Below are 27,847 nucleotides of genomic sequence, written 5' to 3'. Positions count from 1 at the left end.
CCACCAGAACAATAGCCTTAGAGAGTAAGTCATCATCTACCTTACACCTTCAGAACCGTGGGTTTCATGAGAAGGTTTGCTTAGAGGGAAGGAGCAAAGGAAAGTAGAAGTTTTCCATCCTCTTTATAGTCTGGTCAGCTGAAAAGGCTTTCTGTCTAACACAGCCCAAAATATTGCTTGAAGCTGGGAAACTTTTCTGTTTTGTCAACCTCTACCAGGTTTCCAAAATGCCATGTGGTGTTCTGTTTTTTGTTTTTTTTTTTCCTTTCTCTTGGGTGGACTACAAGCATTTTCTGCTCTGATGCATTTCTTGTCAGTAGCCCTCAGGGCTGTTTTCAGCTCAAATACACCACTGAAGCAAGGTGGTGTAAGCAGAATAAAACTTGTTATGGCCTTTGTTTTAAATTTGCTTCCCTGTTTGTTTGCACGAGTAGCGTTCCAATGCAAATGGGAGACTCCACCAAACAGGATAGAAATATCTGATTTGCTCTTCACCTGAGTCAATGAAATTCCTGTCTGTTCTCTGCATTATTTTTTTTGGTGAAACTCAATTCTAAGTGGCCTTTTTCTACCTGTGTTATTAAATTTAATGGGACAGTATTTTATTACTGGAACCTGAAATTATACTCTAACCTCGCGACAGAGAAAATGGTACCTGAAGATGTACTGTCACTAAAAACTGCAAAAGCAGCATCACTTTATTTTATTTTAGTAATTTATCCATTCCAATGCCACTTTTTTTTTTCCTAAAGCTAATACGTATGAATTAAGTTTAGATCTTTTTATAGCTTGGTGGTTTTGGTTGTGCTTTTCTCCAACAACCACACGCACATCAGGTTTCAGTAAATGTAATTCATTGTTATTTTCAAAGTAGAGTAAAATTGTTCATTTCTATATTAAATCGTGTCCAATAAGGATGGATTTTAAAAAAACAGGTTTAAAAGAGAGCTAGAAAAGATTCTCTAGTTAGTATGGTGGAATTGCATTACTGTTCCCAGAGTGCATTTTTTTTCAGTCCAGATGTCCCAATGAGACTTTCCACTGTCTAATAATTAATTAGCTTTTTGTACTTATACAACAAAAAACACCCAAAACCCTTTGAAGAGGAAGAGTCATGTGGAGCAGGAAAGGAGCATGCTGTGAAATTATTTCAGTTCTCGTTGCTAATGATATAAGATGCGAGAACTCGACTTTATGTGATGATGACACGTGCACTCAGATGTTGCTTAAAAATGTCAAATAGCCAGTTCTAATGAACCCTATGTGGGCTGATAAAGACTTTTAACTATTATATCTCCCTGCCCCATATAACTTAATCAAAACTGACTATATGTCAGGCATTCTTATTGGTTTGCAAGGATACAGATGTACCACCTGCCCTGTATTCGCAGCATGTTGAATGAATTGCATTGCAGATACAGATTAAGTTCAATTTATCCCCCTGTGAAGGGTCTGATGGAACTATAAAGCAGAAGTTTCCCTTGCAACTAGGAATATTTACATTTTGAAAGAATACCCCAGAAGCCTGTGCGATCGCATTTTGCTTAGACGGGAGAAATCTCTGTTGGTGTTTGAATGGATAGTGACAGAGCTTTCTTTTACTGCCTGAACTTCTTAACGATTCAGGGACCTTCGTAGCTAAGTGTTTTCAGCATTAAATTTGCTCTAAAAAATGGAAAAACACTTGAAGTGGGCAACTTGTTTGTTCTTTGCAGTTATCCTGGAGGCTAACTGTGGGGGAAATATTCCAAAGCATTTGGGTTTTTTTAATGGTAAAGTCTTATTTTTCCAATGTTTAGGTGTGTCTTTATGAAATATAATGGTTTCCTTCAACAGCACTGGTATACTTCCAAGCTGTGATCGTGCATTTCCAGATTGTTATATTGTCACTACAAATCTCATCATGCTGCTATTGATTTGCTACCTGGACTGAATTCAGTTTGTGTTTGACCAACATTCTGATGCTTTATCTTTTCGGTTTATTTTGTTCAAGTAGATGATTGACAGAATATGTGTAAAAGTGCAAGATCATCTCAACTCTTTAAGAAACTGTGGTGTGGATGCTGTACAGGAAGATGTCAAATCTGCAGAACGGCTTATGCGGGATGCTAAGAACTCCAAAACAGTAAGCCTTTCCCAGCGTGCTGGTAATACTGAGAGCAGTTCAGTGTGTGCTTGCAGCTTTTCTCTTTTTGGGGAACTAAAATACCAATGTGTCACAAAAAAGTATTTTCTTCAGATGGTCAGCTGTAGGTAGTATTTGAAGTGATAAAATAATTATAAAGATTTTGATTTAGCAGAGAGATTTCCTCCTATTTTTCCAGATTTGAAGACAGGTAGTGACAAGCCTACTTTCCGAAGATATTCTTTCTGTCTTACAGCTCTTACCAAATCTGTATCACCTCGGTGGAGCATCTTGGGCAGGAGTGAATGGTTCACTCTCCAATCCAATTCAAGAGACACTGGAATCCATGGCTGGGGAAGTCACAAGGGTTGTGGATGAGCAACTTAAGGTCTGTGAACAGATGTGTTACCATCTCTCACATACAGAAACAACTTTTATTTTTTTACTTATTTTATTTTTTCACTTCTCAGTATATTTGTACGCAAGTTATCTTTTTATTATTTGTTTCTTGTAACTTTGTACCTTATTATCTGGATACTTGCCTGGTTGGAATGAAAAAAATTGCTTTAGTGTTTGCAGCGGGCAGAAGGAGTGTATACTGTTTATTATCGTTTTATTTTATCTTCTACAAGGGGAAGACTTACCAGTTGCTTCTTAGGCCCTTAAGTCTCATGCCCTGGAGGAAAAGTACTCACTACTCGAGGTAGCCCACTGGAGTGAAAGCTGCTTTTCTGTAGACTGCATCTCAGATTTTTTTTTTTTCCCAGTGACCACTTTTGAACCTGATGCAGAACATCCACTTTAACTGTTTGGTTTGGATAACTTGTATGTATGGAGAGTGCCCCAAGAATTACTACAGGCAGCTTTACAGGCAATCTTTTCACAAGTTGCCTGTCAAACCTCAGTCATTGAACTAGATATCATTGATCTGTAAATATTCTCATCTGGGTATTCAGCCAGCTCTTGCTCAGAAAATTCTACCTTCAATTATGTTAGATCTTACTGTATAATAAGCAAGGAAGAGTCATCCACGCAGCATGTGTGAAGGTATCAGTCCAGGAAGAAGTCAAAGTGGGGAAACTTTAGCAACTGTTAGGATCTGTATAGAAGCTGATGAATTTAAGAATATGGTTCTGAGGCAGTTCAGATCAACTTAAGATTATGACTGAGCTACCTTGCCTGTGTTCGCTTTGTTCTGCAAGCGAAGGTTGAACTTTCAGTTGAAACAACATGAAAATGCTTCCGTCAGTGGGAATATAATGGAGAACAATAATAATACCACACTACTAATTACTTTTTCAAAATTAAAAAGTTAATGAGGAGGAAAATGGTGCTGAATTTTTAGTTATTTTCTTCCCTTTTCCCATTATATGAAATAAGGTGAAGACTCTTTATCACTTTTTTAATTTCTGCAGAAATGCGATTTGTCCACAAGATTCTTCCCAGCGGAGCTTATTCGCTATTATTGGGATAGGAATAGTCAGGTCAGCCCTTCGTGCAAGGACTTAAATAAGTCCTGAGCATTTTAGAGAGTCTTATAGAAGGGGGAAAAAGGCCTCTTCAGCATTTTGAATGTTATTTATAGTTACTGGCATAAGACTTAGTTAATGGGTCTTCCATTTATGCTTTTACACATTTACAGCAAAAGGCACTTTAGCTCAGCCGTTCTTACTTTTACATTTACTTTTGATTTGTGCAGCATTTAAGTGCCTTATAAAAAACTATAAAATCGTAATGCTCTTTGTATATTGTAACACTCATTTTTATTAATTTTGCACTCGAGGCTGAAAGGTTTTCCTTTAAGTTCTATGGTGTTATACTTTGTGTGGAGGAGAAAAAGTTGAATATGGATTAGGACTGGGAGTTTTCCACTTGTTTAGGTCAATTCAGAAGATCATACGCAGTTTATTATTTGTGAAGATAGATAAGGGAGCTCCCATAAGTACAGTTCTTTTTGTGATTGCTGGGGGAAAAACATTCTGTGTGCCCTAAGTGGAGTTTTGATTTTTTAGCTTCCATAGCAACGAGAAAGATATGTTTGGAAATCAGGTAAAGACAATGAACGCTCTTCAGGCAAATAGAAGATTTTTTTTTTTTTAACCTTAAAGAAGGGAAGTGGGGGGAAAGAAGAAGTTAGAATAAGGAAAAGCAACATCTTGGAGTGAGTTGGCCAAAGGAGAAATTATAGCAAGGCCCTTGCATTTGTCTTCTCCTGCTGGTGTCACTGTGGACACATAGAACCCGGAGATGCAAAGGCCCAATGGAAAATCGTAGGCAAGACGATGGTGCTTACTTAGGCAAAAGAAGAGGTTTTTTGTCAGGACAGGAGTGCTTGAACTGTTCCTCTTAAATTCCGTCGTAGTGCAAACAGTTTGTTGGCTCCATCACCTGTTCCTTTTTTTCTTCAGATATCATCATCCTCCAGTCCTTTTACTCACTGTACCTTTCTCTTGAATGTTAAGAGACATTAGTGGTTGGCAGGACTTCCCTCTCCACTTCTTTCCGCATGCCGGCTGACTGGCACTTGTGGCCTTGTGACTGAAATGTTTGCCCCTCCACAGTCGATATCAGTAGCTGTGAGTTTCCCCCACTGGAAGGTTTGGGGATGGAAGTAGGGGTGGGGAAAGTCTTCTGTAGATACGATAATAGTCATGTGAAATCAACAGGTGAAATCCAACACTGAAGAAATTATGTTCATTTGTGCACTTAAAGAAGAGATCCAAACTCTATTTAACTTTTAAATTGCACATTCTCTGAGTATTCCGAGTAAAAATTAATTTTCAGGTAAATTTTAGTCTTTCCTCCTGCTTCTCACTGACACCTTCAGGCAGCATTTCTTCACATGCTCCATTTTGGAAGACCATGCTTAGACTGTAATTGTGATTCAACATAGCAAGTCTTTTATAACTTCTATGATTGCGATCCATACCTGTAAATCAAATATTGTAAAGATCAGACTTATCTGTATGCTGTGGCTGCTTCATGCTGTTGTGTTGTCCTCATGAATCAACACTTAAAAATCAGCCAGCTAAGAGCTGCAGACTGAAAAATACTGCTTTGAATCATTAAAATTATTATGCGGTAGCGTTGGGTTTGTTTCTTACTCAGTATCTACATACGAAAATTGCCAGTTATGGTAGGGCTATGCAAAGAGAAAAAAGCTGTGATAAGATGGAGTTCACCTGAGGTCACTTACCTGCGGAGTGAGATTGGGAAGAAAAAGGAAATCGGTAGAATTTTCCAGGGGTGCAGTTCATTATTTTTGTACAATTTAGAAGCACCTAGGTTAGAGCTAGGCTTACCTAATATACCATTCCAAACAAACATATGTTTTTGTTTATTTTTTTATTTGTAAGTACATTTTTCTATTTGGTTATAAATCCTAAGTCTTACTGAAGATGACTTGGCCCATTTCAGTAAACTGGGCTCTGTCCGGTTCCTCTTCCTCTCTTTTTTCCACCTTCCTTTGGTGAAAGCATGAACCAAGGACAGTGTCTCTATTCTACCTGCCATTTTGGAAGCACTGCAGCCCGAGGAGACCCCACAGTCACTGGAGTGACTAGCTCTTACTAGGGGCGGATGAAGAGCGGGTTGAGAGCTTATGGGTGAGGATTAAGGGACAGGCAAATATGAGGGACACTGTTGTGGGTGTTTATTACAGGCCACCTGATCAGGATGGGGAGACTGATGAGGCTTTCTACAGACAACTGAAGGTAGCCTCGCAAGCGCAGGCCCTGGTTCTCATGGGGGACTTCAATCACCCCGATATCTGCTGGGAAGACCACACAGCCAGGCATGCACAGTCCAGGAGGCTCCTCCAGTGCATTGATGACAACTTTTTGACACAGGTGGTACAGGAGCCAACAAGGAGAGGAGCACTTCTAGACCTGGTACTGACAAACACAGAGGGATTGGTGGAGGACATTAAGGTTGGGGGCACCCTAGGTTGTAGTGATCATGAAATGATTGAGTTCAGGATCATGGGTACTATCCACAAAACAACAACAAGAAGTAAAATTACAACCTTGGATTTCAGGAGGGCTAACTTCGACCTCTTCAAGAAACTGCTTGGAGAGATCCCGTGGGCTAGGGCTCTGGAAGGCAAAGGGGCTCAAGAAAGCTGGTTGATATTCAAAGACCACTTCCTCCAAGCTCAGGATCGGTGCATCCCTAAGAGAAAGAAATCGGCCAAGGGACGCAGGAGACCTGCATGGTTGAGCAGGGAGCTTCAGAAAAAGCTCAAGTGGAAGAAGGAAGTTTATAATAAGTGGAAGAAGGGACTGACCCCTTGGGAGGATTACAAGAATGCCACCAGAGCGTGCAGGGATGAAACAAGGAAAGCCAAGGCCGCCTTGGAATTAGACCTGGCTAGGGACATCAAGCACAACAAAAAGAGCTTCTACAAGTATATTGGAAGCAAAAGGAAGACCAGAGAAGTTGTAGGCCCACTGCTGAATGAGGCAGGAGTCATGGTGACGGAGGATGTGGAGAAGGCAGAGTTACTGAATGCCTTCTTTGCTTCGGTCTTTTCTGCTCGGCCCACCCCTCAGGAGTCCCAGGCATTGAATAAAGTAACAGGGAAAGAAGACGACTTCCCTTGGGTTGAGGAGGAGCGAGTGAGGGACCAATTAGATCATCTAGATATTCACAAGTCCATGGGCCCTGATGGGATGCACCCGAGAGTGCTGAGGGAGCTGGCAGAAGTCATTGCTGGGCCGCTCTCCATCATCTTTGAAAAGTCCTGGAGAACAGGCGAGGTGCCTGGGGACTGGAGGAAAGCCAATGTCACTCCAGTCTTCAAGAAAGGCAAGAAGGAGGAGCCGGGGAACTACAGGCCGGTCAGCCTCACCTCCATCCCTGGAAAGATGATGGAACAGCTCGTTCTGGGTGTCATCTCAAGGCATGTGGAGGAAAGGAAAGCTATCAGAAGTACTCAGCATGGATTCACCAAGGGGAAATCATGTCTGACTAATCTGATAGCCTTCTACGATGGCATGACTAGATGGATAGATGAGGGGAGGGTGGTAGATGTGGTCTACCTTGACTTAAGCAAGGCGTTTGACACGGTCTCCCACAGCATCCTCATAGGGAAGCTTAGGAAGTGTGGGTTAGATGAATGGACAGTGGGGTGGATAGAAAACTGGTTGAAAGATAGAGCTCAGAGGGTTGTGATTAGGGGCACAGAGTCTAGTTGGAGACCAGTGACGAGTGGTGTTCCCCAGGGGTCAGTACTGGGTCCAGTCCTCTTCAACATATTCATCAATGACCTGGATGAGGGGATAGAGTGCGCCCTCAGCAAGTTTGCTGATGACACCAAGCTGGGTGGGGTGGCTGACACACCGGAAGGCTGTGCCGCCATACAGAGAGACCTGGACAGGTTGGAGATCTGGGCAGAGAGAAACCTTATGAAGTTCAACAAGGGCAAGTGTAGGGTGCTGCACCTGGGAAGGAACAACCCCATGCACCAGTACAGGTTGGGTGCTGACCTGCTGGAGAGCAGCTCAGTGGAAAGAGACCTGGGAGTCCTGGTGGACAACAGGATGACCATGAGTCAGCAATGTGCCCTTGTGGCCAAGAAGGCCAATGGCATCCTGGGATGCATCAAGAAGAGCGTGGCCAGCAGGTCGAGGGAGGTCATCCTCCCCCTCTACTCTGCCTTGGTGAGGCCGCACCTGGAGTACTGTGTCCAGTTCTGGGCTCCCCGGTTCAAGAGGGACAGGGAACTGCTGGAAAGGGTGCAGCAGAGGGCTACAAAGATGATTGGGGGACTGGAACACCTCTCTTATGAGGAAAGGCTGAGGGATTTGGGTCTCTTCAGTCTGGAAAAAAGACGGCTGAGGGGTGACCTTATCAATGCTTATAAATACTTAAAGGGTGGGTGTCAGGAGGATGGGGCCAGGCTCTTTTCAGTGGTGCCCGGGGACAGGACAAGAGGCAATGGGCACAAACTTGAACATAGGAAGTTCCACCTAAACATGAGGAGGAACTTCTTTACCCTGAGGGTGACAGAGCACTGGAACAGGCTGCCCAGAGAGGTGGTGGAGTCTCCAACTCTGGAGACATTCAAAACCCGCCTGGACATGTTCCTGTGCAACCTGCTCTAGGTGACCCTGCTCTGGCAGGGGGGTTGGACTAGATGATCTCCAGAGGTCCCTTCCAACCCTATGATTCTATGATTCTATGATTCTATGATTCTATGAGTGCAGCAGCGTGACAGCTTCAGCGTGCAGAGGGACCAGCTGTCGGAGACAACCATCTCCTTACTGATTCTTTCTAAGTAGCGCTTCATACTGGGAATGGACATAGAGAGTTTGCTTTCAAATCCCATGCTTATGAGCTTTGACCTCTTGCAATCTCTGAAACAAGTTATTAAATGGGAAATTAACTGATGGTTGAACAGCCTTCCGAAGATACCTAAAATAGATTTCCTAGGTTGCTGGGACTGGAGATGCAGTAAGGTGGAGAGAATTTGAACAAATGACAGTTTCCAGTCTTGTCAGAAAATACTGCTTTGAGTTTATAAATAAATCTGTTTTACTGTACACAGGGTATATATCAGCATGTAGATAAAACCGTGTGAATTTAAAATTTAGTTTTCCAAATGACCAGCTGATTGTTTTATACTTTCTGTGGTCCTTCCTAATCTTTTTGGATATGAAAATTGAAAGCAATTAGAGGAAACATGGTTCAGTGACACAGGGCACTAGTAGCGTTTCTTTGTCTCACGCTGATCCCTATGTGTGCACATTAGAGCTCTCCTGCACTTTTCGTGACACAAGTTCATGCACGGATGATTATGTGAGGGGCTGTGAGGCCCCACCTGCACCTGTAGTGACAGATCTTTAGCCTTCTAGTCAGAGCTGGGATTTGGAAAAGAAACCAGTAGGTGATGAAACAGGATTTAAACCAGAATTACCTTTTCTCACAGGCACAGATAGGAGATAAATCTAATGCGATTGGAAGGGGCTTCGTAACGTAACTTTGTAGCATTGAGGTATATATGAAAGATTTTTCTAAGAGAAAGTCTAAGAGGGAAGAAATTGGCTCTCTGCCATCATCAGGGGAGATCTTGTTTTAAGAAAAAGAAAGTTTGAGGGTGCTGGGGTGTTACACGGTCCTGTTTCAGAAGTGCGTATGGTTTTCTTCTGTCCTGGTTTGGGGTTTTGATCAGTTATTAAAAAAGAATAAAAATTGTTGACTGCACCTAACGTCCACTATGGACTTCCATGTATATAAATGAGATCTGTATATTAAAGGTGTGTACGCCTACTGCGAATCGTGCTTGTAGCTTCTTAATATTTGGCTCGTATAATCCAGCCCATTACAGCATGCCAAGTTCTCATGAGTCGTCTTTCTTCATATACTGATGCCTTTTACAAAATGTCTGAAGCACTGATGAATATTGCTGATTCAGGTCACCGTTTAGAGCGGAGGCAGCTGCAGCAGAGCATCCACTGCTGCTGTAGGGTGCAGAGGCAGCAGCGGTGGGTGCACAAGGGAAGCTAATTTGTTGTTCTGACAGTTAAGTGCACAGAAATGTAAATGTTTCATATTTGAAACATTTGTGGTACAGGCACAGTTGTGGGTCATTTTCTGAAAAAGTATGTTGTTCCTCCTTAGCTTTATTTTGTAAAATGCCTTTTATATTACAGCTGGACTGCAAAATGGATTGGAAATTAGGAAGAAAACTTGTAAAAATTACAAGTCTAAAAGTATCATACTACTATGCACCAGAATAATGCTGTAATCTTTCAGCTAATTAAATTCTCAATACCTGATGTTAGCTTTTGCTTACTGTGCTGCAGACGCTCCTAGAGTCTATGGTGGATGCAGCAGAAAACCTTTGCCCAAATGTAATGAAGAAAGCTCGCATCCGTGAAGACCTGATTGAGGCTAGCACTGAGAAGATTTCCATCCCACGCACTTTTGTGAAAAATGTCCTCTTGGAGCAATCTGGAATTGATATCCTCAATAAAATTAGGTACTTTAAAAGACTAATCTAACAAAATTGGTTATAGAATTTGGATTCTGAGTTGCACGTATGTGTGTTTGTGTAGTAGAAGATTTTTGGAATGCTTTTGTGACTCACGAGAAATCATATTAAGGCATTCAAAGAGCAGGAAATTGCCCTACAGGTCTGGTGTATGTAGTTCAGGGGATTCAAATATTTGGAATATCCAGGAATGTTGACTTGATCATTAATGCATGTCTTTCTGTTTTATTTTGTAAGAGTTTTGGTTTATGGTGCACAAATAACATTTTCATGATTGATACATTTTTATTTTTTTTTAAATCTATTGATGTTCTCAGGTAACACTGAATTACAGTAATAGAAGGGAATGGCACTTATTTGCTTTGAGTGTTAATGCTTTGTCTGTCTTGTCTTGTATTTAGTCTTGCCCTGTAGCTGTAGCAATCACTTTAAACCTTTTTGTTTGTGTGGGGGTTGTGCACAGCAGACAGACGTACTTAAAAAATGGAAACTTGGACATTGAAACCACAAACAGGGAGCAGAAACAGTTACCTTAAACAACTTCAGTCCGCTCTCTTAAAAAAAAAAAAAAAAGGGGGGGGAAAAAAGAAGGCTTTTACCTGACCTTTTACTGCATCTTTTTTTCATATTAAATGTGTACCAGAGAATGTATTTATGCAGTATAATGTGGTTGACCTGTACTTAAACCGTTGCGGTTGCCATCATTTGGCTAAGGAATCCTTTCTGCTTGATGGAAAAGCATGGCATTTTGCATTGTGATGCTAATATCTTTGCAGAATAGGAAAACAGTAAGACTTAGAAATTAGTTTTGCAGAGTGCAGCAAAATTGGCAGGAAAAGACGTTAAAGACTTTAGCTATGCCTTCAGAGGGTTTAAAGTGGTTCAGGGAGTGAGTTTTCTTCACTTCAGTCCTATCAAACACATCTTGACCCTGAAGACAATAATAATGCCCCTTCCGCCTGTAGAAGCTGCAACTGTCAGTGGGGTGAGGCAGCCAAACCGTCACGCTTCCTGTCTTATATTATTTGAAATTAATATGTAGGTAACTGAGGGAAATCCCTTCACTGTCATTCTCTTCCTACCATGGCTTGGCCACCATTCTACCTCCCTATGAATTGCACTGCCTTTCCAAGGAGTTTCCTACCTTTTCCCCCACGCTTTTCTGCAGCAGTAGTGGTAGCCCCAGGTAGAAATAGCTTTGTTAATCCAATGCAACTCACTCCACACATAAAAACTTTAAAACAAAATAATGTTCGTTGCTGCTCCAAGTGTCAGTTGAAGCAATTGGCCTTGAAAATGTAGAGGCGGGAGAGATGGAGCTTCGGGCTGCAGCTTGGGCATACGTGCTTGTCAGCTGCAAATCAGCAGCCCTCCACAGCCTGACCCTTTTGTATTGTGGCCAAAGACGGGACCCCAAGGGAGCAATTCAAGGCACACATTTCCTTGATAGGAATTCAGCAGAAACACCTCAATTCAGTGTACAGGTGTGTCGGTGTTCCAGGTACATCTGTGTAATGGGAATGGCTGACATGATGTTCTTGAGACAGAAAGTGGTTACTTAGAGCAAAAAGAGGAAGCAAAGTTGCAATGGCAAAGACTGGAGAAATAACAGTGTACAGTTGTCCTTCAGCTGGCAGACAAATGCAAAAAGGAGTTGAGGAAATGAGTGGATTGTAGTTGTTCAGTCCAGTACTGTTAAACAGGCAACACTTTCCTAATCCTATTCATCAGAGATTCGTGTTTCTCCAACTTTGATGGCGAAGTGAGTTTCACATGTGGTTTCTCTTCAGCTCTCTTACCCAGATGTTTTCATTTCAGCTCTTAGAAAAATGTTAGAAGCAGGATAAATATGGTACAGAGGCTCTTGTGTTTACTGTGTGATTCATGAGTTTATTTCTGAAACCTGCAGTCATGTATCCTGACACCCTCTAATGTTTTATTTCAAATAAAGTGACAGCACTGTGGATAATCGTTGCACTGTTGAACATGTAATAAAGACAAAATCCTCCTGCGTGAATAAAAATTTTCTCTGTCTCATTTTTAACTCTCACACAGTGAAGTCAAGCTGACAGTGGCTTCTTTCCTGTCTGACCGAGTTGTAGATGAAATCCTGGATGCACTTTCCCACTGCCATCACAAACTGGTGAGTATTTGCATGGTAGGTATTTGAATATGCTGGGTATCTTAACAATACTATTATATTCATAACTCGTTCAGTTTCTCCTTAGCACACTTCTATTTTGAAATTGGTCTTGTTTTCATTGGCCTCACTGACATCATATAAAATATGATCACGGGACTCTTGCCTCTTTGCTTTAAGGAGGATACAGCCTCAGAAGAGGCTGCATTATATTTTTGTGTTATGATCTTTTACACAATTATCAGATCTAAAACTAAAAATGCCATCAGGATGCAACATTGGGTCATTACTTAAGAACAGTGCCAGTACTTGTCCTGGTGAGATGTTAAGGTTTGGTTGCTTGTGAGATTAGAGGTAAAATTTCATTCTTTAGAGAGAGACTGCTGGGACCTTGAATGAATACATGTTGAGGTTACTTCAGAATGTAGGTATCAAGTTTGAAGAGAATGGAGTAGAAATGTCGGAAAGGAAATGCTGTTTGTTATTTGAAGGTGCTGAGCTGTCAGGAAGCACAGTTATTTTTTATAAAGCTACTTGCTTTATCAAGAGTAGAAGAAATAAACAACTGTGTATCTACAGAAAAACGTTTTTATTTCTAATGCAATTCTCTAAGGAGAATCCAATGCCTTTTTTTTTTTTTTTTTAACAAGCCACTTGGGTGGTCATTCTCCTGATTGAAATTGCTCTTCGTTTCTATTTGAAATTTCTCTGACTTAAGTTTGCAGTTATGAGTTTATTCAAAAGGTTTGCTCCACAAGATAAGGAAAACATATATATTTCTCTTTATTTCCTCTCTATGAAAGTCCTCATACACAGAAAACAAAATCACTCTTCACCCTCTTTTTTTTTTTTTTTTTTTTTTTTTTTAAATAAATGAAAAGACTGGGTTATTTGAGGGTGTGTCTTCATGATACAGAGCAGCATTGTGTAAAGATACAACCTCTGGTCTCGGGAGCTATGTAGCAGCATCAGCCTGCTGCGTGAGCAGCCACATTAATTAGCTCCAGTTGGTCCTGGTGCGGGCTCAGCTGGCATCAGCAGTGGGCTGTCTCTGCCCGGTGGTATTGCACAACTTGGACATACCCTGACTCTCGCACAGTAAGTCATTTTCTCCTGCCTTTGAGTCACTTCAGTAACAAACCTCTGTACTTTTTGCCAGCTGTTTTTAAAGCCTCTTTGAAAATTATGGTCCCCAGAACCAGCCAGACTATCCAATGTTTTAATCAACACTGTTTATAGGAGTGAAATTGTTTTTCTCCTGATATTCTTTACTCCTCGTATTTACGTAGCCAAGGAGATAAGAATTCCTTCCTCTTGTCAGAGTTTCAGTGGCAGCTCATTTTCAGGAGTGGGTTTGCTAGATCTCCCTCCCAGTAATGGCTTCTGGACACTTGACACTTGCTGCTTTTCAGGATTGTGTCCATAGCTAATTGCCAGTGCGCTTAGTTCCTAAGGACTGATTGTCCATACATTTGATTTGAGATTATTTACTTTGGGATCTATTTTGGCCTGCATTAGTAATACGTCCCTTTCCCTGTTTAACTCTCTTATGTTTCTGTTAGCTGCAGATTATTTCGGATAGTATAGCACCGATGAAAACATTGAAGAGTACAGTTCTCAAAAATGCTGGTAGAGGAACTCCTGTCTAATTTGTCAGTGTTAATCTTCAACTGACAGCTGCAATAGGAGAGTTGGCAGCTAGTTCTTAATACAGCAAAGATTAAATGCACTGATAGAGTTCTGTGCCAGCTCCTTAAATTGGAGCGTCACGTACTACTAATTCAGCCACCTACAAATGTCTGTGTATGTTGCATTGACACAGTAGCATTTGAGGCAAATTGGAAAAAAAATCCCCTTGTTTGACAAGACCTGAGTTTGTCTAATGTGATGATGATTAGCATTAATTATTATTCTAGCCATTTTAGTGTGATTAAAGATAAATCTGCAACAGCTTTCTGGTTGTTTTTCCTGACACTGGACTAAGTGAGCTATAATTGACTCAGGTCATCTGTTTACCCTTTGTGACGGTTAAAAAAATTACAATCCACTGGTTGTTGTGCTGATGTTAAGCAGTAGACTGCAGCTCTCCTTAGCTGCCTCTTTGAAGGCTTCTGTGACTAACTGATTTGGGCCAGCTGATCTTCAAATACTTGCTTTTAAGAGATGTTATTTAATATTCTCTTTAGTTACCAACAGAGCTAGAAAATATTTCATCATTTTCCTGACAACATGAACCCACTCCATTCCAAGTACAATCCAGGGTGGTTTATATAACATTCTCTGCGTTGTTAGTAACAGTTTTTGCTATGCAGGTCTAAAAATGGATTTTATTATTGTTAAGAGTTTTTCCTCTGTGATACTTTAAAAAAAATGTATCTTATCCCATAGATTTATCAATAATGATTTTTTTTTCTTTTTATGATAACCCCTACCTATTTCTTCAGTGAAACAGAACTGAGGTATTTAAAAAAGCTGTCCTGTTTTTTGAATAGCAGATGATAAAATTTTGGCCGTCTAATAATTATGAAAATTATGTTCACTGAAATTATACATGTCTTTGTGTTATTTAATTAAAAAACAAACAAACAAACAAAAAACAGTCCAGAACAAAGCTTCTCTTACACCCCTTTATTTTCTTTATAATAAAGACAGGACGAACGCTGAGGAAGAACCATAATAAGTTAAAAGTAGGGTGGCTTTTTATCTGACCTTTTTCCTTTTCTTTTTTCCTGTTACACTTTCTCCCTTCCTTCTTAGAATGTGTGATAGAAGGAATTTTCCATTCAAAAAAAAGAATGAAAAAAAAGAACCAAAACAAAACAAACCTTGTGTGAAGATTAACACACAAAACTGAGCTTTGCTTTTGTACTTGGTCTTCTAGGAATTGTGATCACTTAAGTTCCGTAAGCTTTCTGGTTGGGTTTGGTTTGCCCTTTTTAACAGTTTGATTGATGAGTTCCTGTCTTTATCCTTCTCTCCAGGCTGACCATTTGACTAGACGTGGCAAGCCACTTCCACAGCAGGAATCAATGGAAATTGAGTTAGCTGAAGAAAAACCAACTAAACGCTCTATGATGACGGTTGAGGAGTTGACAGAGATAGAACGTTTGGAGGATCTGGACACTTGTATGGTAAGACACATTCCTCAGCCCTTTTGGTTAAGCATGCAAATAACTGGAAGAAAAATGCTTTTCAAAACATCACTTCGTAATTTCATGGTATCAGGAAACTGAAGTTAGGAATTGACTTCTAGAAAAAATAAATGTTAGCTTATGAACATTTTGTCTGAGTTGCGTATTGCTGTTCAGCAAAGGAAAATCTCTTCCCTTTTCTTCAGTTCTCCTTTCCTGGTACCTATTCAAGGGCCTTTCCTTTGCATACATGGCTACAATCAAGCTAACAGAATAAACGTCCTTTTCACTGGCCACAGTTTCACAGAGGTTCAGTTGCAGTAATAAATTGGACCATGCTATCCTTTGACAACATGCTGCTTTCTGCCTTTGTCTTCATTCTACTTGACACAGATTCTTCTGAGCCATGACAAAAAATGTTTCTGCCTGGAATTTATATTATTGACCATGAACAGAAGTTGTTGTGTTTTTTTTTTTTTTTAAATTAGCTTTTGAACGTACGGAAGAAGTCTTAAAACTTTGAGACAGGGCTGCAAGTGATCCTAGAGGGCAAGCTTTTCAAAAGTAACTGAGTTAGGTGTGTGAGATTCAGGAAAAATGCTGAACATAAATCACTGAAGTGCCTTGTAAAATCCCATGTGGGACTTTTATAATAAAAGATGGCTTCATGCCATATCATGATTGTTTACAAGATGTAAATCCACAGAATTACAAATAAACGTGTTTTGCTAACTGTTTTCAACCTCAAATCCTCCTCCACCCAGCTTAGTCTGTTGAGGAACTCTAACGTGGACAGGAATTTCAGGGAGCGCTTCTCTATTACGACTTAGTCAGTCTAATAGGTGATCACTGCTGCAAGGGGTGGGCTTTCTCCTCTGCCCCCCTACCAGGCTTTTTGGCCATGTGCTTTCACAGGAAGCTAAACTGGCAGAAAAATTGATTGCATCTTTTTGTAGAATAAATTTTGTTGATTCAGCTCCCAAAATAGACTTACTGCAGAGCCAGAGAAGTACAGCTCAAGAGAAGGAACAGCAGGGTTGCTCCTTTCTGCAGCAGCTACCTGTTGGTCTTGCTTAGCTGTAAAACAGAAGCATGCCTTCCTTGGAAACATCAGCTTAAAATAGCGCTCTCTCCCTTCTAAATCTCCTCCTTCACCAAGATTCGATTTGATGCAATATTTGTCTGAACATCAAAAATCCCCGTGAGGCGTATGATGTTGATGGCATCATCTGGCTCATGACTGGTACTATCAAGTTCCAGAAGCTTTCTGCAGCCAACATTCAGTAATCATTTTGAGCCCTAAATCCTACGGGAGAGAGACATCCCAGTAAAATATGTGGCATCTCAACCCTGTACCTGTAAGTTTGTTTTTGCGTACTAGCTTGATATATAGGAAAATAAGCTGAGCGCTCATTTGGATGCCCCACCCTCCCCCTTTACATTTATTCCTAAACCTGTTAGGAATAATACTGGAAATTTAAAAAATAGCTCCTGTCTTTATCTCATATCACTGTGGTTATATGAAAGGATCATATCGCTGTGCTGTTATCTTTCACTTTGGTCATATTTCTTTCACTTTGGTCATATTAAAATAATGGAAATGTGATGATGCTTACACTCTTTAAAAGATGCATTAGATGCTAACTGTACTTATCTTCAGAAGTGTTTATATCTCTTTTCATTCTCTTTATTCACCCTCATCTTGCACAGAGATTCAAATACCTTTGTGACCCAGATTCTCATCAGTATCTAATTTCTGAAGAGAATGAAGCATCAAATAAACACGGTGCAGTAATCTTAGTGCTAAAGAATCCATTTATTAAAAACTGTAATCCATTTTTAAGAGCTGCTTTTTGTATCCTGAGTGCAAGTGATATTGGTTGCTGTTGTAAAAATATATAGATAAATAGATAGCCCCAAGAGGCTGAGGAATACAGGGCTTGTTACTGAGCTAGTGTTCTTACTGAGTTTTTTTGCAACTAAAAGCATCTTAAGAATGGATATCTTGCATCTTCTGGGTGGAGTAAGTAGCTTCAAAGATAGCACTTTAAAAGTTATGTACTTTAGCTATAGGAAAATCCTACAGCTTTCAGATATTGTCTTAGAAAAATTAACCTGATTTGTGTCAGCTTTTAAGTGTCCTACAGATATTTGCTTGGAAATGAGGAACCTTCTGAAAGGGGGCATCAGTGAATGTTTTGTGAGCTGGTCAGTGCAGGAAACAGATATGTCGCTGAAAGATTTTACTGAAAAGAGAAGCATATGGTTTTGTGTATGGTTTTATGAACTATAATTATGAACCTAATTTCCCTTGATTATTTTTAATCTTAAATGAGAAATAGCTATTTAGATCCCACCAAAATGGCATTAGTCCAGAACACTGCCTTGTTTCGCCATTGGAAATCCCTAAGCATTACAAAGTGTGGTGATAAAACAATGCTTAACCTTGTGAGTCGATGATACACCTGGCTGTGTGTTCTGCAAACCTCAAACCTGAAACTTTGAATTGCAGCTTGGTGTTGTGCATGTTTGGCAGCCTAATCTCCTATTGCCAAAAGAATAAGGAACGTGGGATAAGGCTGATTGTGTTTCTAGGATGCCAGGAAAAACTCATCTATTCTAAGCCCTGCCTATCCGTTTGCTCCAGCTAGTTGTCAAGAAGTCTAGGGAAGGAGAGATTTTGATCTTATAGGAGAGACACTGAGCTTGGACCACTGTTCTGAGGGAGCTGGTTTTTTTTTCCATTTGCCAAACTGGATTCACTTTGCAAACCCTTTATCTTCAGCAAGCTTGTTTTCTTCAGCAAGCCTATTGAGGATCAGTATTCTGGCTGAGGCGATGTGTACAACAGTGTATTGTTATTCACCAGTCTCCCTTGAAGCTGTATTTGAACAATTTGGGGAAAACTGGATCCAGGTTCAGGTTACAGGTAGATATGTAGCACTGAAGCTAGGTGGATGACTATGAGTGGGTAGATAGAATCATCTACGTTGGAAGTGACCTTTAAGATCATTGAGTCCAACCATCAACCTAACACTGCCAAAACCACCACCAAACCATGTCCCTACACACCACATCTACCTGTCTTTTAAATACCTCCAGGGATGATGATTCAATCACTTCCCTGGGCAGCCTGTGCCTATGTTTGATAACACTTTCAGTGAAGGGGTTATCCTAAACCTTTCCCTGGTGCAACTTGGGGCCATTTCCTCGTGTCCTATTTCTTGTTACTTGGGAGAAAAGACCGACCCCCACCTCACTACAGCCTCCTTTCAGGTGGTTGTATGTATTTGTAATATAATGCTTATGAGCTGTTTGTTCTTATATGAAGATTGAAAGTGGAAGACAAGGAGGTTTGTGTACAAAACTTGGACTGGCAGCATAGGGATCTGAAACCTCCAGTGGTGGTGACAGAGCAGACAGGCAGGTGCTGCTGCGTTTTGCAGCCGTCCCACCTATTCTCAAGCAGGGCACAGAGTGGCTGTGGCTGGGAGGATTCCCCTGCCGGGGTAGAGAATTGCCATCCACCCACCTTGAACTTTGATATGTGTAAACAACACAGACAAGACAGAATCAAGTACCACAAGTGGGCCCATGAAATGCACCACTGAAAAACAGACTCCTGAATGTTATTTCTAGGGGTTTTTTTGTTGTGGGAATTAGGACTTACTAAATACTAAACTGTGCAGTTAAAGCTTATTAGCTTCAATTTAGAATATGATTCTCATTCAGCCTTTAACGGTGGCCTGAGAGCCTGTAATATGAAAGATTTGTCAGTCATACCAGAATTTGCTAGTCTTTTAAATGAGTTCTGAAGAACGCTGGGAGTGATTGAGTGGTCCAGTGTAGGATGCAATAGCTGGAACATTACAGACCCGAGAATTTCTGATCTCCCTGAGCTGCAATATAGTAAATTGATGCTTCCCTAATCTACAGCTGTCTTAGTTGTCTATGTTTAATTAGAGCTACATTGATGGTAATAAGTCATTAGATAAAAGTTGCGTGCACGTAGGATGGAAAGAAAAATCTTTATGCAGAAAATTACTTGCTGTTCTCAGATTAAAGGAAGAACCATGCCCTGCTTTTCAGAGCTTAGACTCAATCATGAATTAACTTCATAAAATAGTACGCTTTCTCTAAATTTTTGTGTGCATATATGAGAGGAGTGACACACTTTAAATTAATGCATGCATTTTAAAATTAAATAAAGCACCCTTTTTTACTGAGATTGAATATCATGTATCTTAGTATGTGTAATTGTGTAGGTAGATACTTATTTGATTTTGTGTAATGCTTCTAGTTGTACTTTATTCTTTCATAACCATTAGTTCTTTGCAAGAGTAGGAGATATTAAATAGTGCTCAATTCCCCCCACCAAAAGGTAATGAAGCATCTTTATTTGTTTGGGTTTATCAGTTATATTTTAAAGCTTTTTTTTTTTTTCAGCTATTTGAATGCTAGTTTGGTTTCCAGAATACTAAAAGGAGATCACCAGAGTTGCCCCTATTTAACGAAAAGTTTTGAGAGAAATAGCTTTTTAATAGAAACATGTGTACTCATCATCTTTAAAAAATCCATTTCAGGAATATAATTTTATTACTGTAGGTAGCAACAAGCATACAGACAGGATAAGTAGTGTTTTTAGAGCAAAGCAGAGGTTATTTGTGTTATGAAGAGGTATGCTAGGCAATTGTCTGAAACATGTAAAGGAATTGTAGGTTGTAATATACAAGTCTGCTTATAAATCTTCTTTAAAGCATTAAAGATAGAAATGCTTGGATGGCAAATTATGTGTTTGCCAAAATGCTTGTAGTTAATAGAAAAGGACTGCCTGTGATGAATATTAAATCTTAGCCATTTCTCGTCTGTTTCTGATTTTAACCATAGAGATGGTTCTATGACTTTAATGGAGGAAAAGAAAAAGAATAATAATCCCATGAGCAATATATTAATGTTTTAGTCTGTATTAGGCAATAGATTTCACTTGTACAGTAGAGAAGAAAATTTTCAGAAGTAGCAGAACGCTTGTAGATTAGTGCTGTTTGTTTTTTCCTGGGAATGTACTAACTAGCCATTGTCAAAGATTTAGCAGATTAGTCCAGTATCCAGGTGAAAACTTATGAACCCATGGGTTCTGAAAAGCAAGGAGTGTACGGACCTCAGTGTTTTCAGAGAAAAGGGAGAAACTGCATTCACAACAGAATAATTTTTTTTTTTTTTAACAAAAAGAAAACTCATAAAGCACCACCTGAAACCTTTTCTCTCCCCATCCCCTCCTCCAAAACCAATTGGAATTAAAACAACAGAAACCCCTTCCGTTGCTTTCACTGGAGGAAGGAGAAAATCATGGTACAAACTCACGTATGTGTGCACTGATACTGTAGGAAGACAAATTAAAGTAGAGATTCTCTGGTATGCCCTGATGTACTACCACATCTGATTCTTGTTGCTCTGTATTTACCTGCAGCAGAATTGTCCCAGGCATAGATAATCAGCTTTTTGGATGAAAGACTGAACGCCTACTGCAATAAAACCCCAGTTCCTGTTGGACTCTGTGTGTTCTCCTGTGCTATAAATAAAGCTCTAGCTCTGTGACGGGCTTAATCCAGCAAAAATCACTGTTCTTCCTGAAAAGAGCATTTCCACATTCCCCTGTACACAGCTCGCTCTTTCCTCCGCACACCCTCACACTTGCACTGGTGTTCACACAGCCTCACTACAAACTGGGTGTGGGAATTGATTCGGCTGAAAATTAAGGTTTTTACAGGGGATTTCTTTCGCAGGTTAGTTTACAGACTGACTAGTCCTCTGGTTGGGTTCACAAAACAAATCCTGAGCGGCAGGAACAAGCAGGCAGGGATGAGGGCGAAGGCAGCAGCCTGGATGAATGCCGGATTAAATTGATTGTGACACTTGAGTTTCTCTCTTGTATGCGTTAGCAGAAATGGGCCTTTGATGTGTAGTAAATACAGCACTCTGTGGGAAGCTAGGAATTGGCATTATGGTATGCGAGAGTATTCTTGGCTTCTGAAAAGGCTCCATCACAGGTGTGCGAGCAAATCTACTTCAGCGGGAGTCCGGTAATATTCCTGACTCACCCCTAAACTAGGACAGTTTATGAGAACGTCACCAGGAGGGTGACGCTGGCACAGTGCCAGCGTGGTCCCTAAGCCCTCCCCTACACATGCGGTGCTGTGGCTGAGAAAGCAGGAGACAAAGGGAGCCGGTGTGATAATTTTGAAGAACCTGTGAATATCTTGTTTATTTGCAAGCTGTGCGTTTATATGTTAGCCTCACCATTAGTATTACAATTACATTAATTTTAATTGTGAATATTTGTTACCTGTCTTTCCCTGGGTTCCTTTATATAAAGTTTTGCAGCAGCATCACTGCCCTTAGAGGTCCTTATCTGTGTTTATTCAGTGCTTGTTACACGTATAGACGACAGACTACAGTCTCTGTCAGGCTCATGAAGGGTTCCGTGTTCCCAGCTGACACACTTTAAAAGAAACCTGGCTTTCAGTGTCTTTTTCTTGGCCTTCTGAGTGGAAGGAGGTGATGGATAATTGATATATAATATGGTTTTCTTAAACCAACTGAGACTTCGTAGTCGGAGTTCAAAGCTGTTTCTCATAATGTGAGATACGTTATTGGCACAACATGAAGTCTATGAAGAATGTGATAAACTGCTCCTAGTAACAGCACTGAATGCTTGGTTAAGAAAAAAAAGTAGTGTAAAATTGGAGGCTTGTTTTCTGCTTAGGTTAAAATGAGAATTGTGAAATGCAGCTTCTGGGTATTCTGTTTGCATGGTGGCATATCTGTATCAGAAACTTGTCTTCCCAAAACTTGTTTTGAGTTAGTAGATGGAGAGTTGTATTGGGGGTGGAGGGGAGGGTGCATAGTTACATCCTTTGTGGCAGCAGTTTTCTTATTGATACTGAGTTTCCATCATTTTATTTCATGTGTCGTGAAAAAGCCACATTGTGAGGAGAGTTCAGTAACAAAGCACTCGCTGAAACACTGGTCTTGAGAGTTTAACTTGCTTGCAGTGGTTTTAAGAGGGAGTTTACTACTAGGAAGTTAGTCTGTGGCAGACAGAAAGGTCTTGAACATGTAGCTATGCAGTCTATAGGTAGTGCTAGCCCCAGCTGCTCAGTCCCACCATTCACTGCTCTGCTAGCAAGAATTTGAATGCCCGGGCTGCAGGCGGAGTCATCTCAGCAGGCATCAGCTACCTGTTTCAAGCTATAGCGTGCTGGTGGACACCCATCCACCTCTGGGTGAGAGATGTGACTAGCCCCACCTGGGTTCGCTTGCCCTGCCAGCCAGCACTGGCCCATACAGCCAGCAGCAGGGATCACCCACGCGCTCACGTACCTACTTCAGGTAAAGTTAAGAGGTTATGAGGACAAAGTCCCTTTGCATGGGCTGGATTGACGGGCATTTGTGTAATCCCTTCTGCCAGCAGAGCTGTGGAGTCAGTTGATGTTCAACATAAATAGATGCAGAATTCATCTTTCCACAGCCTCTGTTTACAACAACCTACTTGTTATTTCCCATGGCAGATTAGCAAGAGCTTCTTTGGGGGAGTTCTTGCCAAAATCTAGACTCTGTAACCTTTGGCAGAGGGACAACAGCAAACAGCATGAGAATAACCTCTAATAGTGCTGTGTCTGTAGCACACATCTGTCTGCAGCCATAATGCTTCTTGATTCAATTAATATCTGGCTAGTTGACCTTCTCAAGTGATTGAGGAATTTTCTGTATAGGTTGCGTGGTCCTTTCTTCTGCTTTTTGATTCTTCCAGTGTCTCAAATAAATAATTTGGCACAACTTACTTATCTGTGTCATATGGGGGAGTCTTGTTTACTCTGAAATCTGGAGAACCTACTGAAAATAGCACATGCATGAGTCTGTCTCACTAAGAGTGCTTCGTGGTTCTCGCTTCACCCAGAAGAACAGGAGGCTTGCGTTTTTTTGCTCTGCAAATTGATACCTCGTATTGCAGGGATAAAGAATAGTTGCTCACAGGAACAGAGGAGAGGAATTCTGTGTTAGGGCAGGTGATTATGGAGTACCATTAGATTTTTGCTATATTTTGTCAAGGAAAAGGAGCTTAGGATGAGCTAGGTTACTGGAATAGAAACTTTTAAGTAAATAAATAAGACCAAGAGTACATAGTGCCAACAGGCTAGAAGACAGCTTCTGGGTCATCAAATCTCATCCCTGCTATCACTGGCAACTGCACACACAATCCTATTCATAAATTTATCAGGCTTCCTCTCAAAACATCTCTCTCTCAAGCTAAAGGAGAACGTAGAGGTAAATAGATTATTTCTTCTGCTGCTACTCAGGTCAGCTAAAGCCTCATTGCAAAGTGGTGGGTGTATCTCTACAGTAAGGTCTTACTTCATGTGAGTAAAGATGAGATTAATGTGAATTTTTGAGGTCAGTACTGACAGGATTGAAATACTGATCTGAAATGAAAAGCACTTGTGGAAAAAAAACCTTCAAGTGAGCAAATGTTAAAGAAAACAGAATGAGCAGGATAGAAAGACAAAGCAATTGAAAAGTCAGGGTAGTTTCATTCAAAGCTGATCAGAAGAACCTCTTTTTATCTCGTGCATTTTAGCTGTGGGTCATTTCCAATACCATGGTATCTAGATACTCCAGGGGAAGTTTGTGTCCATACTCTCTGAGAAATTGCTGAATCCAGTGCTTTGTTGCCAGCCAGCACTTAATGCCACGCTTGTGGGTGAGCCGTCCTGCTCTGTAGGGCATGGTTGGGGGTGAGCACTCCTGCTTTGCAAGGTAGGCATCTTCCGCTTCTTTTATGGTGCTTGTGTCCTTCCTAGGCTCATATGCTGCCCATGACTGTCTGACCAAGCAGTGTTATTTAAGTTATGTATCGCACTTAGATGTTTGCACTCCATAGACCAGCCTTTGAGTTTTGTCATCCTCTCTTGGGTAATTATGATTGACCCTTTCTATCAGTTTGTTTTAGAGGAGAAACTCAAACACTCTACTTAAATATTTCTGTTTCCCATACCGGGTCTCAGAATACTTGCTAGTTGCCTATCAGGATATCTCCTGGTTTTAAAAGGGAGATATCTTGATATGGTAGTTCCTGACAGGACTTAAAATTCAGAAGGTTGGTGGTGTTATTTTAATGTTTAAGTTCACAAAGCATATCTCAAAGTATCTGAGGGGTATAAAGCTTTACTGTACATGCTGGAAAGATGTCTGAAACAAACTTCAATGAGAAAAGAGCAGCAGCTCAAGTATTCCCGGACTTTCAAGGGTAAAACCTCCCATCGTAATTCTGAGCAGGGAGGCTACTAGTCCACTTCCCCGCCCAGGGTAAACTATATCTGATTCACTGTTAGGAGTCTCCCTGTAGCGTTTCTCCTTTGAAACGTCACCGCTTCAGCACAAGCGATGCATCGCCTGCCCCCAGAGGGTCTAACGATGGTGGTAAGATGACTGCTGGTTTTTGCCTGGATAACTACTTATCCTTTTGGTAGCTGTTCGCTTCAGGTTGTCAGAAGGATGGAGAAATGCAGAAGCTGTGTTAGTTCTAAGTCCTGGGAAGCTGTAGGGCAGGTAGATACAACAGTTCCTTTTCATAAAATCATAGAAAGGGTAGGGTTAGAAGGGACCTTTAAAGATCATCTAGCCCACCGCCCTGCCATGGGCAGGGACGTCTTTCGCCAGATCAGGTTGCTCAAAGCCCTGTTCTACCTGACGTTGAACACTTCCATTCAGGAGTACCTTACCTCAAACTTGCTTTAATGACGTAATTGCCCAGGGCACCTGATACATATGGTCTTTAAAGAATTGCCTAAGCGTATCTTAAATGGCTGTCCACCCCTCTATATTTGCTGAGTTTAAGAGCTTTTTCTTCTTACTACATGGAAGTTTAGGTCATAAACAAAGTAATTTTTACATCAGCATTTGCTAGCTGAAGGTAATGGACAATGACAAGCAAGCAGGTCATGGTGGCTTAAAGAGATAGTTTGTGCCATCTGACCTGCAGCAGCTCGCTGTTCTACACTTACTCTGTAACTAAAATAAATTAGTTGGAACCATCCTCTTTGTTCGTCTTAAAGCCCAGCTGTTGTGGAAGATGCTGCTAGCCTCTTCACAAGCAAGTAAAAACCAGAACTGATGATACAGAGAATTGCTTTTTCTCTTGCAGGTGGTAGTTGCAGGCAGAGTTCCTTGCAGGATACTCATTCAGAACATGAAATAAAAAAATCAGTTTAATAGTTTTAGGAACTGCTCAGTTTAATTCATGCATCTGTTTTTTTTTACTCTTCATAATAAAAGCTTTGGTTATTTATATGCAAGAATATTTATTAGCAGGAATTTTAAATTACTTGAAAGATGTAAGTGCAGAATTCTGAATTAAAAGAATATATTGAAATACTTGCTGAAATATCACAGAGTACATGAGCCACATCTCAGCAACTAGAAAAGCAAAGGTTTCTTGGCTAGTAAAATGAAACGAGCTCAAGGGCAAATCTATTGAGCTAATCTTACTGCCGTGCTACTCCTTTTCTTTCAGAAAATGTTGCTGTACAAAGTAATTCAAAAGGTCAGGCTGGTTTAGATGAGACTAATTGAATTAATTCTGAACCACAGCTCGTTCCCTAGAAATTCAACTCCTGAGGAAGGGAAGGAAATAAACAATCATACGCCTTAAATTCATGTATGGATTATTTGTATGCCATATTTATTTAAAATATCTATATTTATATATAGTATTTCCATATAGAGGACAACACTCTGAAATAGAAGGTCAGGACTAGGTCCTCTGCTGGTGTTAAAATGCATAGCCACTACATTCAGGACAGTTGTATAAACAAACAGCAGCCTATCGCAGCTTGGCCATCTAAATGATGTGTTAGTGGCCTTATTCTCCTGTCCCCTGTAAAATACTCCATTAGCTGTCATGGATTTTAGCATTGCATTTAACTTTCCAAGGACAATGGCACTCGAGGGGGACATTCTAAGGATGGTGATTCAGGTTACCATTGCTGCTAGTGGGAAGTACATAGCTAAATATCTGCAAGCCATGCTGAGGATTTTACCCTGGAAATCACGTTATAAAATCTTCAATCGTTGAAGTAAGCAATAGCCAGTTCCTAGTTTCTAAGGCTTTCTGTACAGATGGCGAGACACCCGTGTGTCCAAAGATTCATACGCAAAAAAGCAAAGTTGGTCAACTTCCTGCTGGGCTTTACAAAGAATACCTGAAGATTTTTTTTAGATTTTTTTTTTTTTTTAAATGAGAACAGATGTATGACATCTCTGTCAAAGGCCGTTAGGAGAATATAAGCAGCGTGGGAAATGTCAATTGACTGAAGTGGTGTCATGATAGCTTTACAGGTCAGGATTCCTTACAGCGAAAGAAAACAGCAGTACTTGTGATAAAATGCCGTGTTTTCTTATGCCTCTTTCTTAAAAAGGTATACCCCACAAAATACATATAGCTGAAACAATTTAGCACTGGCTGAAAATATTCTGAAAGATCCTTGAAAATGTCTTTTCTGACAGCCTATTCCCAGTTGGCACATCGTTATGATTCCCCAATCCAATGTCTAGTTTTGTTTGGGTTTAATTTGGTTGGGAGTTTTTGGTTGTGGGTTGGTGTTTTGTCTTTAGCAAAGGCCTGTGTACAGTGGGAGGCAGACCCCTTTATTTTGCAGTTATGCTGAGAGCAAACGAAGGAAAGGGTTGGGTGGCCTCGCGGTCCGTAGTACTTCAGGGGTCTGAAGACTGGCCCTAGGTTCCCTGCAGAGCAGCCAGATTCCTTGGTGGCTTCAGGCAAGTCCCTTAGTCTTTGCTTTGCTTAGTGGTGCTTCCTTGTCTAACCTATCGCCTGCTGTGTGCCTCCCTCTTCTCCTGCTCCCTCCTCACTCCCCACCCACAGGCTGTTTAGCACCTTTTAACTTTAAAGGGGCTCAGTAGTCACACTCACTTAGGCGTGATCACTAAAGTGTGGAAGGCGTTTCCACGAGCCCTTGCTGGATCAGGATCGTAGCCATAAACTCCCCCAAATCCTGGGATTGCTTCTTGTTGCTTTGCACTTTGGTCCTAATCATGTTTCCAGCTGCTTGTATAATACAAATTCAGTTTCCCGCCTATGCGTTAAATACACAGAACGCACTGCAGTACTACCACGAATGCTGTCTGAAAGAGAAAGCGTGTTAGAGATTGATTTTTGATGTGTGCTGGAGATTTATTAAAATGGCTTCAGTTTTCGAGATGTTTCTCAATGGATTCTGCAGTCTCTCCAGCAATTTCAGAGCAGCCCTAGTGAACGGTAGTATAGAAGATCATAGAATCTTCATGGTTGGAAAGGACCTTTGAGATCATCGAGTCCAACCATACACACACACAAAAAACCCCACAATCTCTGTCACTAGAGCATGCCCTGAAGTGCCAAATCT

At 40.7% G+C, this 27,847-nt stretch overlaps 1 protein-coding gene across 5 annotated transcripts in view; it reads left to right on the top strand.

The window, feature by feature from the left end:
* Window positions 1-27,847, top strand: part of CARMIL1 (capping protein regulator and myosin 1 linker 1) — a 202,066-nt gene that overhangs the window by 141,952 nt on the left and 32,267 nt on the right. For all 5 annotated transcript variants that reach the window (XM_074576489.1, XM_074576488.1, XM_074576486.1 and 2 more), the window contains exons 25-29: window positions 1,997-2,125; window positions 2,382-2,513; window positions 9,931-10,106; window positions 12,174-12,261; window positions 15,240-15,389. In XM_074576489.1, the coding sequence (XP_074432590.1) occupies window positions 1,997-2,125; window positions 2,382-2,513; window positions 9,931-10,106; window positions 12,174-12,261; window positions 15,240-15,389 (675 nt within the window). The remainder of the gene's footprint in view (window positions 1-1,996; window positions 2,126-2,381; window positions 2,514-9,930; window positions 10,107-12,173; window positions 12,262-15,239; window positions 15,390-27,847) is intronic.

The sequence above is a fragment of the Larus michahellis genome, chromosome 2, assembly GCF_964199755.1.
Source record: "Larus michahellis chromosome 2, bLarMic1.1, whole genome shotgun sequence".
NCBI classification, from domain to species: Eukaryota; Metazoa; Chordata; class Aves; order Charadriiformes; family Laridae; genus Larus; species Larus michahellis.
The sequence above is the reverse complement of the archived record's forward strand: the minus strand, read 5'-3'. Positions and strand labels throughout refer to the sequence as shown.